At 36.5% G+C, this 17,074-nt stretch overlaps 2 protein-coding genes across 2 annotated transcripts; one reads left to right on the forward strand and one right to left on the reverse strand.

Moving 5' to 3' along the window:
* Positions 1-5,083: 5,083 nt before the first annotated feature.
* Positions 5,084-9,547, reverse strand: LOC145598854 (uncharacterized). The gene is made up of 4 exons (XM_081655249.1): positions 9,027-9,547; positions 7,493-7,648; positions 6,697-7,374; positions 5,084-6,581 (listed from the first exon to the last, which is right to left on the reverse strand). The coding sequence occupies exons 1-4, from the start codon at positions 9,405-9,407 to the stop codon at positions 5,490-5,492; spliced, it is 2,307 nt and encodes a 768-aa protein (XP_081511375.1). The 5' UTR covers positions 9,408-9,547; the 3' UTR covers positions 5,084-5,489.
* Positions 9,548-14,732: 5,185 nt separating this feature from the next.
* LOC145596803 (uncharacterized) lies at positions 14,733-16,378 on the forward strand. The gene is made up of 4 exons (XM_081653000.1): positions 14,733-14,958; positions 15,056-15,353; positions 15,486-15,679; positions 15,768-16,378. The coding sequence occupies exons 1-4, from the start codon at positions 14,733-14,735 to the stop codon at positions 16,376-16,378; spliced, it is 1,329 nt and encodes a 442-aa protein (XP_081509126.1).
* Positions 16,379-17,074: the final 696 nt, after the last annotated feature.

The following is a 17,074-nucleotide window of genomic DNA, read 5'->3' on the forward strand; positions in this document are numbered from 1 at the left end:
TGGAATGAATATGATAGCAGCTGGAATTTCAGGCAAGTTGGGGGTCGTGTTTGTGTTTCCTTACGTGTCGATTCTAGGTTGTTCATCAAATACATAAAAACTTATCTGAAACGTAAGATATTACACTATGATAATTTAGTTTGATTAGATAGGGTTTTTGATTCTTCGTGCTAAAATTTCCCCGTCAATTTAGTGGTCGAGTTTATGTTGTGTTGTCAAGTCATGTCGTGTCAACTCTAATAGTTGTAAAACACTAATCCAAAAGCAAGTTAGAGTGTCCTACGAAGGAGTATTAATTTACTGGTATTTCGATATAGTGCATAACCAAAGCTACTCTAAAAACTATTGCTGATTGCACCATCTTTGAAAAAATAGTTTATAAAGAAAGCATAATGGATCAAATATTGGTTCAGTTGAGAAGTCACAATATGTGCTGGGACTTTAGGAAAAGTCATAATGGGTGATCAAAAAAACCCTTTTGATGGGATTTGGTGGTTAAGAAAGGATAATAAAAAGCAGACTGAGTACCAAAAAAAGGTTTGAAAACCATACTTAAACTTTTATGTGGATGATTCTTATCATATAAAAGAGTGGAAGAAATGAGGGAACACAAGCTTTTTCCCACATGCAAATGTATCATGACCCCTTACCACACCTTGTCTCCCTTTCTTTGCTATGAACCACAACTAAAATCCTCACATTTATCTCATCAACTCACCAATCATAGCTCGCCACATCGGTATGATTGACACGGTCACGCTACATGATTGGCCACGGCCCGGCCCCCACAACAAGCAATTGGGTTGGAATTGAAGGAGATGCTCTCTAGTCTCTACTCTCTAATACTAGTAGTTAAAATTGTCAATTATCATCAGAAGCTTTTAAAAGCAAAAGAACAATAGTTTTTATAGTAAGACTTCCTGATCATAGAAAACCAAAGGAAAGGGATAATAATAATAACATCCCTTTCACTTTCCTAACTAACAAAAGAACATAATTTCAAAATGAAAACCAATCTTTGTTATGTATATGTTTCTCTCCTTATCAGTCGTTTTCTCAGTTCTATAAACTCAAGTACCAATTTTACGTCTTCTTTTCTACTTAGTTTTGTTCATTACCTTCATTTTGAAGGAAGAAACAAAATAAGTTCACAAGAGATGAAGAGCATTATCAAAGGTAAGTTTCTTAAGAGATTTACATCCATCCCATCAATCTACACTTCAAAACAGAATGCAGTACCTGTGTCTGTTTACCGCGATTCCCCAGAAAGATTGTCTAGTAGTCGAAACCTGCAGAAGCCACCAAACAACTTACAGCAAGAAGACATTACATTCAATAGTCTTGCTTTAGGAAGCAAAAATGGACATATCATTTCGAGTGATGACTTATTAAGTTCCAACAAAGAGGTTGATGTGTTTGAAGATTGCGAATGTGGGTTTGATGATTCAATGCCTGAAATGGTATCATCTTCGTCATCATCATCATCCTCTTCTTCGTCTTCTAATTCCTCTCCTACCAGAACAAACGACCAAGAAGATGAAGAAGAAGATGTCGAGTGTCATAAAAACTTGACTAATTTTCAAGAGATATGTCCACCAGAAGGGGGTGACAAAGTTGTGTTATACACAACAAGTCTAAGAGGAATTAGAAAAACATATGAAGATTGCAATGCTATCAAGTTCCTCCTAGATAGCTTTCGAGTTGTGTACTCTGAGAGGGATGTCTCGATGCACCTCAAGTTTAGGGACGAGCTTTGGGAAGTCTTAGAAGATCGCGTACTTCCCCCTAGGCTCTTCATCAAAGGGAGATACATTGGTGGAGCTGATCAAGTTTTAATGCTGCATGAGGCCGGTATGCTGAAGAAGATGCTGCAAGGGATACCGGTAAGTGATCTGAGCTCGGATGTTAAGTGCTGCCAATGTGGTGGATTTCGGTTTCTATTGTGCTCGGATTGTAATGGAAGTTGCAAGGTTTACAAAGGTGATCAAGAAGATGATAAGGGTAGTTTGTTTGGTAGGTGTACTAAGTGTAATGAGAATGGTTTGATCAAGTGTCCACCTTGCTCTTATTAACTAGATTAGCTAGGAAATTAGTAGACTGATTAATTTAACATTATTGTTGTCTTATATCTTGCTTATTTTGCTTTGATTGTTTGTATATAATGATGCTAAGGAGTAAGGAAGTAGAAACTATTATTGTTGTTAACTAAATTTCAGAATGGATCAGTTTTAGATTTTCATTATTGTGATGAAAATAATTCAGACACAAATACACAATGCACAATAATTTAAGTACCGAGTAATATTATCTAAGTTTTATGTTAGACAATGAAGTTAAATAGTGCATATATATTAGATTGATCCTACCTACTCACATGTTCACAATGCTTATTAATATGCACCCAAGAAAAACACAAAGTGCGTGTATAAAATTTAAGTGACATTAAGAACATGAGATAGTTATCTTAATTTTGTACTTTAAAAGTAACATTTGTTCTTTTATTGTAATGTCGTGTTGTTTTACATACGTACTTATTTTTGTTTTGTTATACAATGTGCAAGTGTTTATCGAATACAAGTACAACCTAATAACCATATTACGAAGTATTTAATAGAAGTACTTGTAAACTATGAACCTCTTGGCTTCTTTTTTGTTTGTTTGTTGAAACCTCTTGCTTGTTGATTTTACAAGTTCATGTACTTGTAGTTGTAAATAGGTCATAAGATCGAGAAGCTGGTACAGAATTAACCTTGATTATAGTAGGATTGTAGGAAAGAATGATGGTTGAATATGCTTTCCTACTTTACTCCTATATGCATCTAATCATTTTAATGCATGGATAGGAGAGCATATTAGACGACTATATACGTAGTCACAACAGTCACAATGTAAAAAAAAAATTGTAAAGTAAAAATTCAAATGAATAAATTATTGTAAACTAAATATTGGTAGTAAATGGTAATATTTCCCTTATAGTTTGACCTATCTGTATACATTAGGTCGCAAGTTTAAATATTGATAAGAGGATTTAAACTTGTAACCTATCGTATACAGACCCTCAATCTTAACCACTAGGCCAAGACCTTATTAGTTATTGTTATTATATAAAGTGATGCTACCAGCTACCGCCAGTCCGCCACTCAATACGGTGTCAATGATATCATACCATACACTTACGCACGTATGTCTAGTGGTATGCTCAATATGGTACATATGCTTTTTTTTCCATGCACAAGTGAACATTAAAATGTGAAGACTCCAAGGTCTCCAACTCATTAACGGGTCAAGTAAAGTAGACTAGAGATTACGCATTGATGAGACCAATATTATCATATAGTTATTGTATGTAGTCAGCATATGAAAGATATGGACAGCAAAGAAAAGATCTTGCCAAACTCGCATATTTTTAGTAGCATTTAATGGATAACATTGGTAGTGTGAACTACGCCACCGTCTCTACTTGCCTAGTTTACTTTGCATGCCATTTATTTAGCTTGATTGGATACTCCGCAATTAGACGAGTGTACGATTTTTCAAATTTTGAACTAGTTTTGGGTTCATGTGATGTCCTGAATTATTAGAGTCCGTTTATTTTGCTTTGAGAATTGAGATAAAATCATGTATTGTTATGTATAGATTAGTAAATAAGTCTCTTGATTATCAATTTGAGGTCGGATTCAAACTATATATCAACCACGTTGCATTGGGAGGGTCTCTTGTAATTTCCCTCTTCGCCCTACTTATCTTTGACCTAACGAAATGAAATGGTATACCAAATTTGCATACTAAGAATTTTGGCCTCAATAATTAGGATATCAACAAAGTAACAAGTTCAACCTAAAGTAGGATAATGTGTAATTATATGACCAAATCCTCCCACAAATTCAAACCATCATTGTTAATTTTGTAAGATGATTTTTTTTGGTGAATTTTTGTAAGATGATCGTAATATGAAAAAGTTGATGTTAATGTTTATTTATTCATTGGAATCACCAACATGTGTTTGGATCAGCTGGTAATAAAGTTATTCCAACTTAAAACCTAGGTCGGTTTCAGGTTCAAAACTTGAAAATACACCACCACCTATTGGGAGGATTTTAGCTTAATTAGAGCTTAGTCTGACTCGAATTTAGATTAGTTGAAATTTAATTGGCTTTGTAGTACTGAGTATGCTTGCATATAAAATAAATAAAAGTTAAAATAAAATTTTACAAATCAATGGATTCAACTTAACTAATCATTGATTCCACAACTCTACAATTCAAGGCACCATTGAGTGCCGGAATACTACAAAAAGCCGATTTGCACATTGAAATTATCAGAGTCCACAAGAGATGCAGGGAATATACTCAACGTGCATTGTTTGGTTCACAAAATGAAATATTCTCTGTATTCCAACAATCCAATCTACAATAACATGCAATTTCCTAACTTAGCACTACAATAATTTCTGATTTTAAGTAAACGGGAAACATAAAAAGAAATCAATTGTAATCTAATCTGGTAAAAAGGAGAATAGTTTGTCAAAAAAGCTATTGTTTGGGGAAAAGAGGGCTTCAGCTTTACAGCTCACTGCTCACATTTTTATTTTCAAATTACATTTCAACCCCACATTATGGGGTTTATTCATCATTCATCAACACCACCACTTCCTCAAATTATTACTATAACCACCAGATTCTAGAACAAGAATACTCACTAAGCTGTGCTGTAACAGTTCATGCATCAGTATGGGTTTCGCTATCAGCTGTTCCGAGGTAATTACATTGGAATGTATAACAAAATCACACATTGTTCTGTGTTATTTACATAATGCTCGCTACTTTAATTACCGTCTTATACTTAACCCTAGTTGTTTTCGTACCTAACTTTATCTATGTAAAATAAAGGAGCACTTTGCCATAAAATAGTGTAAAGTTCACCTTTCACCCCACCACAACCACCAGTCCACCACCAGTAGAAAAGAGTAACCCTTTTACAATATGGTGCTTCTAAAAGAAAAAGTACTTTAACACGTAAATTTTTGGGGGAAATGCACCAAAAAAGAAGGGGGAAAAGAGCAGAAAGTACAGGTGAAACCAAATTCTAGTAACAAATGAATATCTCATCATTTTAAGCTACCTAAGGGTAACAAAATGTTGAGAAAAGAATACATTAGAGGTATCTAAAGTTCAGAGTTCGAATATCAGTTTCGAAAAGGCCTAGTTATCATTCCAAACTGACCCTTTACAAGATTAATAAAAAGTTGTGCCAGGAAAGATTACAAAAGGAGATGTAGTTCCATTTCCTACAGCAACAAGAGAAAATCCAACCTAAAGAGCTTTGCAGAAAAATAAGCCATTAGGAAAAGACTCGCACGAGCTCATCTTAGCTTTTCTTGAGAGCCCGTTTGAACCCTTACAAAGCAGATAAACAAAATAACGGAAAAAGCAGTTAGTGCAGTTAAAACCTTAGCTAAGATATACACCATTCTAAGCAGTGACACCATTCTATGCAGCGGCAACTTCAGATATTGCTACATTTTCATGTGGTAAATTTGCAGTTGCAGTTGCAGCCACTACTTCAGCAGCTGATGACACCTCAGCCAAGGGAGAAGAGAGAAACTGCGTGTAGTGAAACTCGACCTGAAGACGATGCAGTGGGGCAGAAGACAATAGGCCTTTCTTGAGGTCTGCAAGCAGTTCGCTTATAGGAAGTGCTGCCATAAAATTCTTGATGTAGTCTTTGCAAACCTCCTTCCCTTGACAAAGAAGCTCCTCTTCTTCACTCTTTGTGGAATCTACGACTTTTGGCTCAACAGGTCCATTTCTTGGTTCGGGCCCGTTTCCCAACATAGGTTGATCTATGGCAGGTTTTTCATCCGATGCTTGGGAGTTAGCTGGGAGTTTAACGATCCTGGTGTTTCGATCAAATTTCAACACATAAGCTTGATTACATCCTTCATGCAGCCTCTCTCCCAAAGTGTCAATGATATAGTAAGCATCAGTCTCCACCTTGAGAATAAAAAAGTGGTCATTCCAACTTATAATGTAAACATGAGGATCACCAGAGCTAGAGCAATCCAAACTAGAACGGCTGATCTCGTCCCAAATCCCGTCAAAGGACATTGCACCTTGTAAAAAGTCAAATTTGCCATCAACTGTTTCTTCAGGGTGGAAAAACCCAATAAAAGACTTGCCAGGGTGGACAGAAAGAGAGCGGATCTTGGCCTGCAGAACAGTCTCTAGATCAAAATGCTTGTCAGGAAACCTTTCTCGATATGTTTCATTCTCGCAGAGTTTCCTCCATTCAAGCGAGCCCTCTCTGATTAGACTGTCGAACTGAGATTTGATAGGCATAATTCCACTATTTTTATGGAGCCAGTCAGCAATAACAGCAACTAAAGCAGTGCAAGCACTTTCACCAGCTGCTCTCTCACTCCTTTGATCAATGGAAGCAAAGAAAACCTCTGCATAAAGCTTCATCTGTCCATCACGACTCACAATTTCTTTCTGTTCCCAGCTGCCTACAGCAAAGCTATCATCACCAAATTCTGATATAGATGGCCGATTTGCTGCCAAATCATCCTCACTCTTAGGCCACTAGAAAATAACATTTTAGTTAGTTACAATTGGAAACTAATGCATAACTACACTACAAACGATTAAAACTTATAATAAACCAAAGATCAAAGGCAAATAAGAAAACTGCACTCACTCCAAAGATGGATTCATCTGAGCTGAGCTGTCGTCGATCAAAGTCAATATCATCCCCGCCTTCTTCAGCATAAGCCTTCTTCAACAATGGCTCTCCCTTAGCTTTAGGGGATCGGAAAATTTGTTTTCTCTTTCTCCACGGAAGTATGCTACGTTTTGAACTCTGCACAAGTGGTGGCTCACTAACCAATGAAGTGGAATCTTCTTTGACTGAACACCCGACATCTGACTTTCGGTGACTGTAATAAATCCAATCTTCATCCTCACTAGTGACGCGTGTGCCAGAAGCTAAGGATCCTCCCACACAATTAGCATAAGCCAGAGTCCCATAACTAAACGACTTCCGAACACTAGTATCCTCCTTTCCTTCATCTGTCTCTCCTTCACCGAATTCATCAAACGAGTCTGAGTCAAATGGGTAATCACCATCTTCACTCCTAGAAGAACACCTCTCTTCACTGCCCTCTTCCTCCCGGCATGCCTTCTTCGCTCTTCTGGCAGAAACATATTCTGTCAGAATCTTTACTTTTCTTAGGCCAGCTTTCAGTGCAGAAAGCTCGTCTTTCTCTGCTGGAAGTGATTCCCCGGGCTGAGGAGGTGATGACACAGGAACAATAGACCGTTGCAGAGAATCTCCAGAATCCTGTGTAGTTCTAAGTTCCAGCAGGTTCAATGATATCTGTCAGCATTAAGCACACTTGATCAGAATAAGTGAGCACATACGGAGGCAGAACAAAGAAGATTATAAGAACTCATGCAACAAAATATATTGAAAGCAGAAGATATGACGGACATACGTGTAGTGAAGGGGAAGAATCAGCAGCACTGCCTGAAAGTATCAGAGGAATGCCCAAGTCGAATTCTTTTTGTTCAGTCATTGATGCATACTCAGCTATATTTAGCGATGCAGTAGCAAGGACAGAAGTCTTGTTCTTTGGACCTGGCTTCGAACCCTAAGACAGCAGAAACGCTGTGAGTTAAGTACGGAAAATCATACATCTTCACAGACATATAAACCAGTAATCAAAATCGGTAACATGTAAGAAAATTACTGCTCCATGGCCAAAATAAATGTCAGAGGTAAAATCCACCAGCTTCAAGAACAATGAGCTTTATTAGTCTACAAGAACATACATACATGCACGGCAAGCCAAACATGCAAGCTAGAAAAAATGCAGTGGAATCCATGTGTTTTGGCAACTAATTATCTAGCTGGGAATCGATTCATTCTCAAAGATTCTTTCCTTGTATGAGTAGAAAAGATAACAATGCATCATCTAATCCAACGAATATGTATAATATCCTGGATTTGACAAAGAATTAACAAAAGCATAATAAAATACATAGATTTTTGAGAAAGTTTGGCAAAAGACTAAATCAACTTTGACTTCCCCAATACGGAAATTTGTGGTAAATTATGCTCGGATTAGTACTCCTTCAAATCAGCCATTTCAAAAGTGACTAGTAAAGGAGAACCTAAATGATTCCAATCAAAAACAACCATTAATACTAATTCTAAATCTAAATATCCCAATATCCATTTCTATCACTCCTATACCACTAAAAGGAAACTTAAACGTGTTTAACCAATGATCAAATCCTTATCGCGACAGTGCTAGGGAGTTATCCAATCGAGCTAATTACTAATCAAATTACCCCGATTTTTCAAAAAAAAAAAACCAGGTATATATCCCTAGTTCGATATAACAATTGCCATGATATTCTTCCAAATATTCACCATCAATTGCTAGAAACATCCATCTTCACGGGAAATTTCGGGTTTGTCCCCCGTGATCTTTCATTAAAAATGAAAGAGATTGAAAATTTTCTTTTTTTTTTTTTTTGACGAGATTGAAAATTACACGAGTGGATATCACTTAATTTTATACATCTATTCTGTTTCTAGGTTCAGTACCAAAAATGGCAATTAATCCATATCAATTTCACATTCATTGAAACTTTTAAAATAACAATGAAATTAAATTAAATTAAATAAATAAAAGAGAAAACAACAGAAAAAACAGAGTTAAAATCAAACAAAACAATTAATGTCAATTTCACATTACTATTTACCAACTAACTTCCAATTCTCCCAACCAATTAAAAAAAAATTAAATAAACAAACCTAAATAAAAACAAATTTATAAAAAATACATTAATAACACCGATCGTCGCGTGAATTTGTCATAATCTACCCACCGATCTATTTTCCAACTAGATTTTCAAATCCTCAATAAAACAAATAAATTCAAATAATTCACATACATTTTCCTCAAAAATTAAAATAAAAAGAAAAATTAAAAAAATAGGAGAGAGAAAATAAAAACTCACATGAAAAATAGAAAATCCGATCTCCCAAGGAAGAAAAGAGTTGCAATTATCTTTAACAGAAGAAAAACAACAAACACTCTGAAATTCATCGTTCCACTCAAAAACGTCACCGTTTTGGTTCCCATCAACCTCCTTAGTAAAATCCCTCTTTTCCGACGACCTCCGTCGCATAAGCCCAACCTTATGATTATTCGACGGTCCTTTCCATCGAATCTCAACCATCAATTTCTCTTTATTAACTTCTCCATCGTATTCTTCCTGTACACCCTCCCGCACCTGATCACACCACCCATCTACCCTCAAAATTACCATTTTAACCTCGTACTTTTTCGTCAACACCGGTGGCGGCCACGGTCTCCACCTCATCATCTTCACCACCATTGCTGAGTTTTCTCAAAACGACGCGTTTTGTGGGTGTGTTGGACTAAAACGACATGAGAATGGAATTGGAGATTTTAGAGAGAGAATATGCCGTTAGTTGCGGAGTTTTTTTTTTAGAGAGAGAGTGAAGAAGTAGAGAGGAAAAGGGGAAGTGAGTAAAGAAAAGGATTTTAGTTTAGCGTAGTTGGGATTTTGTTAGGTAGTGAAAAGTTTTAACTAGGGTTAAGAAGTTGGGTTTAAGATGGGTTAAAGGGACCACGTGTGGTTAATGGTGAGTTTGGTTTTAAGGATTTAAGATTAAGGAGTAGTTAAGTGGCGTATGTAACGGCGTTGTTGTATTAAGTTGAGTTTGTAACTCAGGTCATCGTTGACTCAACATTTAACTCGAGTATCTATCTATCTATCTATTCTAGTCTCTATTAAGTTGTCTTATCTTTAATTATTTGTTTGATGATCTTTCTTTTCACTATTTTTGTTGTGGTTTTGTCAATCCGGTTGGATGTGGACTTGGACTCTAGGAGTTTACGAGTTGGGAATTTCATTTGCTAGTATTAGAATTGTTAGATAGGTTTATCGGGTTATAACTTTTTTTTTTTTTTTTGAATAGCTGGTTATAACTTTAAAGAATTAAGTTTTATTAGTCTCAAATTATTTTGAATAAAAATTTTAAATATATATATATTTTCGAACCTGGCCATATTTCAAGTTAAATTTCAATTGAAATTCAAAAATAAGTCCAATTTCGTGAATATAATATAATCATTAAAAATTCTTTCTCAAAAAATAAAAAAATATGTATAATCATTAAAAGTTTGTTGGGTTAAAATAATACGAAGGGTCTGTTCTCTTCAAATTATTTCAGTTCAGTTTAGTTCTTAATATCCTCCTCTCGTAAAGTATTTAATTCAGTTCAGTTCAGTTCAATCAGAACAAGCCCGAAGTATATAACTTTTTATATTTATCGTTTCTCCAATGGTAATAGTTAAAAACTTGTTTGTCATTTTCAGAGTTTTCAGCTACTAGATTGACCATTCGAGCATTAGAGTTAAATATAAAATTAAAATATTGTCAAATGATAGGAAATTGGTAATATGGCTCATAAATAGCTCATTTAAAGTATATGAATAAAGCTTCTTCTTAATTCCTATTATTGGCTCATTTAGGGCATGTTCGGCGCTAGCGTTTGAGTAGCTTTAAGTGATTTGACCAATTAACAAAAAATATGAGTGTTTGGCAAAGTAGTGGTTAGAGTAGCTTTTAGTGGTAGATGTAGCTTTTATGAAAAGTTAAATATATTAGCTTTTGAAAATAGAAGTAGTTTTGGAGGTAGCTGTTGAAAATTTAATCTATAAACTATAAATGTTAAATTTTTTAGCAAAATCTTTTATAAACTAAACTAAAAATGTTAAATACTATTGTTTCGGGGTATTTTGTGAACTCCTCGGATACTGGTCACGTTCTGCTGGCAACGAGACGCGGACACCTGCAAAACAACGAATATTCCTTTACCGGAATATTCGCCTCCGACGATCAAGTTAGAGATCGGTAATCGGAAAAGCTAGAGAGAGAAAGTAGAGAGAAGTTGGAGCTCTTTTAGTGCTCTTTTTAATGTTATGTCACAATCCATCCCTCCCATCATAAATGATTGGGGTATTTATAGGGCTGGGAACATGTGCCCCTCTAGGGTTTGTACCCTAGAATTCCGTGACGTGATTGGCTGCGCAATCAAAGGCCGCCACGTGTCATAGGGGGGCGTCGTTTTGCGTCTTTCAAGGATTTTCCTCGGGATTTGGGCCTGATGTAATAAAGGCATTTTCTCTTTCTGATGTTTCATTATACGTTTAGGACAGCTGACACGTGTCACCCTATCAGGAGGACACGTGTCGCCCTCTTATAGGGACACATGTCGCCTTCTTATTGGGCCACGTGTCGCTATGAGATTGGGCCACGTATTTGGGGTAATTTTACCCTAAACAACTATCATAAGTAAAGTTCCATGTGTTGTGGACATCGGGCTTGTTCACATTTACTGAACAAAGCTGAAATGAACTGAACTAAACTGATTGGAGCTGAACCAAACTAAACTGGTTGGACCTGATTGAACTGAACTGATTGGAGCTAAACTGAATTGAAATGAAATCTTAGACTATGGATCAATGATTTCTAACTATGGATGTGTATCAAAAAATTTAACCATTTGAACGACGAATATTATTATTATTATTATTATTATTATTATTATTATTATTATTATTATTATTATTATTATTATTATTATTATTATTATTAGTATTATTGTTGTTGTTGTTGTTATTGTCGTTGTTGTTGTACTATATGCTAAAAAGTATAAAATTTGGCTTAAATATCATTAGCAATATCATTAGACATAAAGATGAACTTAATAGATTGGCCCACCTAAACTAAATTTTCATTAACATTATTTAAATCATATAAAACAAAAAAATTAAGAACTGGACTGAATTGAACTGAACTGATTAGAGCTGAACTGAACTGAACTGATTGGATCGGAGCTAAACTGAATTGAACAAAACTGAAATAAAGTTGAAGTGAACAGGCCCTTCTTGTGCCCAGTCGAGGAGATTATTGTCGAGAGTTAGTAAAATCCCTAGAGGTTTGATGTTTTACTTTCAATTTGGCCCTCAAAGGTTTCCTCATAAAAACCTTTGCACTCTAAGTCCCTCGCATGTAGTAATTCATCTTGATTAACACAGTCAATTTCAAATTTATCATCAATTAGATTTATCCAGGATAACTATTAAACAATTTGAGTCATACAACTATTTAATCAATTTTATTCAGATCGATTTTAAGTAGTTTAAATTTCGATGCAAGTAGTATAAAATCATTTTATGGTCTGTTCTGATTTACTGAGCTGAATTGAACTGAATTGAACTGAATATTTTATGAGAGGAGAAAATTAGGAAATGAACTGAATTGAACTTAAGCTGAGAGAACAGGCCCTTAGTCAAAATATTTTGATGAGTCAAATAATATAATTAAGTATATTATACCGTTATCCCTAATTGTACATACCAAGATTTGATTCATGTAGCTCTACGCCATACTTTCTCACTTTCTTCATTTTGTGGCTATTTTTGCCCTACGTCCTTGTCAAAGCCTTGAAGGTCCCATGGTTTAAGTCATAACACTCATAAGGTTCAACGTTGCTGCAAAGTCCATTGGATTTTCTTTTTTTTTTTTTTAAAAGAAAAAGAAAAAAAAGGTACTCGTATATATTTACAAAAAAAAATAGTGAATCGTTATTCGTCGCTCCCATTTTACATAGTAACGCTCCCATTTTGACTTGAATGGACAAGTGTGCCCTTCATCGAAATTGTAATATAAAAAAAGGACTTTGTTCCCTTCTTCATGCACATTTTACCTACTATTGGTCCCCTCAAAGTAGTACACTGTAAATCCCGAGCACATCGGTCCCCACAACTTCAAACCAAATCGGTCCCCACGACCACCTTAAATTTTTTTTTTAAAAAAACATTTAAATCATCAAGTTTTTTCCGACGGATCTAGGATAATGGACGGCTGGGACGACTGGGAAGTTCGTACGCCGGAGAATGCATCGCAACATTCTGTAAGTTTTTTTTTTTTTTTATTTTTTGAAAATGGGACATCCGCCTAAAATTTTCGGATGTCCCATGGAGGATCCGCCTAAAATTTCCGGATCCTCCATGGTACTTCCGGAAATTTTAGGCGGAAGTGATGATCCGCCCAAAATATCCGGATGTACCATGGAGGATCCGCCTAAAATTTCCGGATCCTCCATGGTACATCCGGATATTTTGGGCGGATGTATCATTTTCAATTTTTGTTTTTTTTTTTATTATTAAAAAAATTAGCCGTTTAAAAAAAAAATTATTTTATTATTGTTGTTTTAATTTTGTGTTTTTCATAATTTCAATAATTAGTAATAATGTTATTGTTGTTATTTAATTGTTGTTGTTATTAGTAGTCATATTAGTAATTTTATTATTTGAAACCTTATTAGTAGTCATATTAGTAATTTTATTATTTGAAACCTTATTATTGTTATTGTTATTGTTATTGTTGTTGTTATTTTATTGTTATTATTAATATTATTATTATTATTATTATTATTATTATTATTATTATTATTATTATTAGTAGTAGTAGTAGTAGTAGTATATAGTATTAGTTATTTTACTAAATAATAAAATTAGTTGTAATAATGACATAAACCGTTGTTTTGTTTAATTTTTATAGGATATGGAATCTGAAGACGGCGGTGACGGTGTGAATTATAGTGGGAATTTCGTCACGGATACGTTCTTTCCAACGTTTGAGGATGCAGTTACATGGGCGGATGCTGTTTCCATTAATTTGGGATTTATTTTGGTGAAATCGTCTTATAACAAAACCAGAGATGGTCGGCCGTATCGATATTTGAGATGTGATCGGTCACGGAGGAGCAAGCCGAGAGATTTGGAGAACGCGATACGGAAGGACACAAAAACCAAAGCTAATGGTTGCCCTTTCTACATCAAGATATATTATGAAGTCAGCACTGATAGTTGGAAGATCCGGGCAAAAAACGATCACACCGGGACACATAACCACGCAATGGTTGTGTACCAAGAGGGTCATCGAAAAGTGAGCGGATTGAGTCCGGGTGCAAAATAGGTTGTGCGTGACATGACAAAGTCCAAGGTTGCGCCCCGTAACATCATGGCCACTATTGCAGAGCAATTTCCTGACGATCATCCAAACATCAGGCACATTTACAATTGCCGGAATGATTTCAGGATGGAGATGTCCGAAGGAAGAGGAGTTGTTCAGCAATTTCTTCATTTGGCAAGAGAGAGCAAGTACATTTACTGGGTCACGGCCGATGATCTCGACGTGTTGCAACATGCATTTATGGTGCACCCGATCACAGTCAACATACTCCGCACATACCCACATGTCATAGGTATGGATTCTACTTACAAGACCAATCGATATGGGATGCCGTTCTTTGAGATAGTAGGTGTGACACCGACGAACCAGAATTTTCTAGTTGGTTATGTTTTCATGCGCGACGAGTGCATCACTAGCTATCGGTGGGTGTTGCAGAGATTAAGGGAGTTGATTGGGTTTGATAAAGAGCCATCGGTATTTTTGTCAGACCGTGAACTTGGCCTATGTGCAGCTTTGAGAGAAGTGTTTCCAGGGACGTCACATTTACTATGTCGATGGCACATTAACAAAGATGTGGAGGCAAAGGTGACGAAGTTGTTCAAAAACAAGAAGATAGGTGCTAGTTTTAAAAATGGCAAATGGAAACATATCATGGATGCAACAACCGAGGCGGAGTATGATCGTGCTGTCACTAGCATGAAAGTAAAGTGGGGAAGTTTTCCGAAAGTGATTGAGTATGTTGAGAGAACATGGCTTTGTCATAAAACCAAATTTGTGAAATATTGGACGAACCAAATTCTTCACTTTGGTAACATCAACAACTGTAGAGTTGAGAGCCAACATTCAGCCGTGAAGATGTGGTTTGAATCGTCTACAGGTTAGTTGTTTTACTGTATTAGTTGTTGTGGTTATTTTGTAGTTGTAAGTATAATAAAAAAAATTATAATGTATTTACTAATCTGGATCAATGACAGGTTCTTTGGATACCGTATGGGCCCGAGTTAATTGTCATATCGGTAATCAAATCATTGAGATTCGAAATAAGTTGGAGGAATCAAGATCTAAAATTGGTGAGTTGTACAGACAGTTGCCGTTGTCACGTATAAACGGCAAAGTGTCTCAACATTGCTTGAAAGAACTTCATGAGGAGACGAAAAGGATGCGGGATTTGAGTTACCAGGTTTATGACCGTTGTGGATGTGCTATGCGAGTCACCCATGATTTACCATGTGCTTGCCAGATACACGAGTCGATAGTTGCGCAAACAGGCTTGTACACCAGCCAAATTCATTCTTTTTGGAAGACTTTGGTTATTGGTGATGGTGTTAACATTCCGGAGTTTGTTAACGATTCGACCGAGGAGGCTGCACATTTTCGTTCCCTGGTTGATGAAGTCATGGAAAGTGATCCTGCTGTACGTCGAAATGTGACTCGCATCATTGAAGAGGAGCTACATCCGGATCAAACACACCTTCAGCAACCACATGTGAACCTCAACGTTCGTGGTCGACGGAGGAACAATGACACCAGGCGTGATCGAAGTTATTTTGAGCATGTGGACCGTCAATACACTCAACGTGGTGGTGACCAAGAACCAGGTAATAGTAACTTCGATTTATTTTTGAAATTAAATGAATTGGTCCTTTGTAGATTTACTAATAACTGACTTTTTATTATGTGCGGCAGATCCAAATGACATTAATCAGTGCAGGTACTTGACCCTGCTTCCAGGCCCAATGTTGCCGTACATTACTTCATGGAAGGATGTTATTGGTGACGGGAACTGTGGCTTTCGTTGTGTGGCCGACTTCTTTTTTGGTGATCAGGCGAAGTGGTTTGATGCTCGGGAAACAATAGCGAACGAGATCGCCGGTCATCCTGACTTGTACGAACGGATTTACGGGCAAGGACGACTATGGATGAACATCGAGCGTATTCGATGGGATGGTGGGGCTGTTGGGGAGAGGCATTGGATGGTAACCATTCAAGATTTATTTCCTATTGCTACTTGGTTCAATGCAAGGGTGATTTGTCTAGGTGTAGGACTAGTGCCAACATGCTACTACCCATGCATCACAGTGTTACCACTGAGGGCTCGGAACGGGGTCCGGACACCGAGTCGAGAGTTCGTGATTGCTACAGTTGGTGGATCACATTTCATCCGTCTTGACCTAACACCTGATTCACCTCTCCCGCCGATCGCCGGTTGGTGGACTGAGCACCATGAGAGTAGTGTCGATGGATGGGACCAACATTATGAAAGTAGAAGGAACATGTGGGATGCATTAGTTAGATAGTTTGTAATGTATTTCGATTAGCTTTGAACATTTGTAGATATTTTAGTTTGAAATCTAGAGTTTAATGTACTTTAACTACGTTGTTTAAAGTCTAACATTAAGGTCTAACATTACATGCCACAAAAAAAAAAAAAAAAAAAGTCCAGTTCTGTTCTTACATCCCTTGAGATCTAAAAAACAAAGTAATAATAAGCAGTTCAAACAAGTAATAAAGCAGTTCAAATGACTAAACAACAATCTACATCCCCATTTTGGACTTCCAATCAAATAAAAGCTGCTCAGTCAATGCCTTGGTCTCATGCGACATGTGAGGATACTCCGCCAATGCTCTTTGGTGAATCTCCATGGACCGACTCATCCACTGCAAATCAAACAAAAATATATTAAATAAAAAACAATTATTATTCGTCAATCTTAATAGTACAATAAGCACAAAAACTTACATAATCAGTGTTAGTCCGCTCTGGAAGGTTGCTTGTAACTCCTGAACTTGGAGATACCCGAGGGTGAGAAAACCTATACAGCCACTGCATGTAACCTGGCAAAACTGTAGGAGCTCCAGCAACGAGTCTGGTGAGGGCACCAAATACTAAACTATGAGACGCGCCAGGGACAAACCTCTTCCACATCACATCTGTCATCTCGGTCGGAAAGTCTACCCGGTACATCTTCAAGTTAGTCGGCCTCTTGGCCTTC

The sequence above is a fragment of the Chenopodium album genome, chromosome 20, assembly GCF_948465745.1.
Source record: "Chenopodium album chromosome 20, dcCheAlbu1.1, whole genome shotgun sequence".
Classification (NCBI taxonomy): domain Eukaryota; kingdom Viridiplantae; phylum Streptophyta; class Magnoliopsida; order Caryophyllales; family Amaranthaceae; genus Chenopodium; species Chenopodium album.

Excerpts from the sequence above, each read along its gene's own strand:
- LOC145598854 (XM_081655249.1), bottom strand. The coding sequence starts at position 9,407 with ATGGTGGTGAAGATGATGAGGTGGAGACCGTGGCCGCCACCGGTGTTG. Across the intron at positions 7,649-9,026 it reads TCGGATTTTCTATTTTTCAT|GGTTCGAAGCCAGGTCCAAA; the intron begins GTGAGTTTTTAT and ends CTGCTGTCTTAG. Across the intron at positions 7,375-7,492 it reads ATTCTTCCCCTTCACTACAC|ATATCATTGAACCTGCTGGA; the intron begins GTATGTCCGTCA and ends TAATGCTGACAG.
- LOC145596803 (XM_081653000.1), top strand. The coding sequence starts at position 14,733 with ATGGATGCAACAACCGAGGCGGAGTATGATCGTGCTGTCACTAGCATG. Across the intron at positions 14,959-15,055 it reads GTGGTTTGAATCGTCTACAG|GTTCTTTGGATACCGTATGG; the intron begins GTTAGTTGTTTT and ends GATCAATGACAG. Across the intron at positions 15,354-15,485 it reads ATAGTTGCGCAAACAGGCTT|TGATCCTGCTGTACGTCGAA; the intron begins GTACACCAGCCA and ends AGTCATGGAAAG.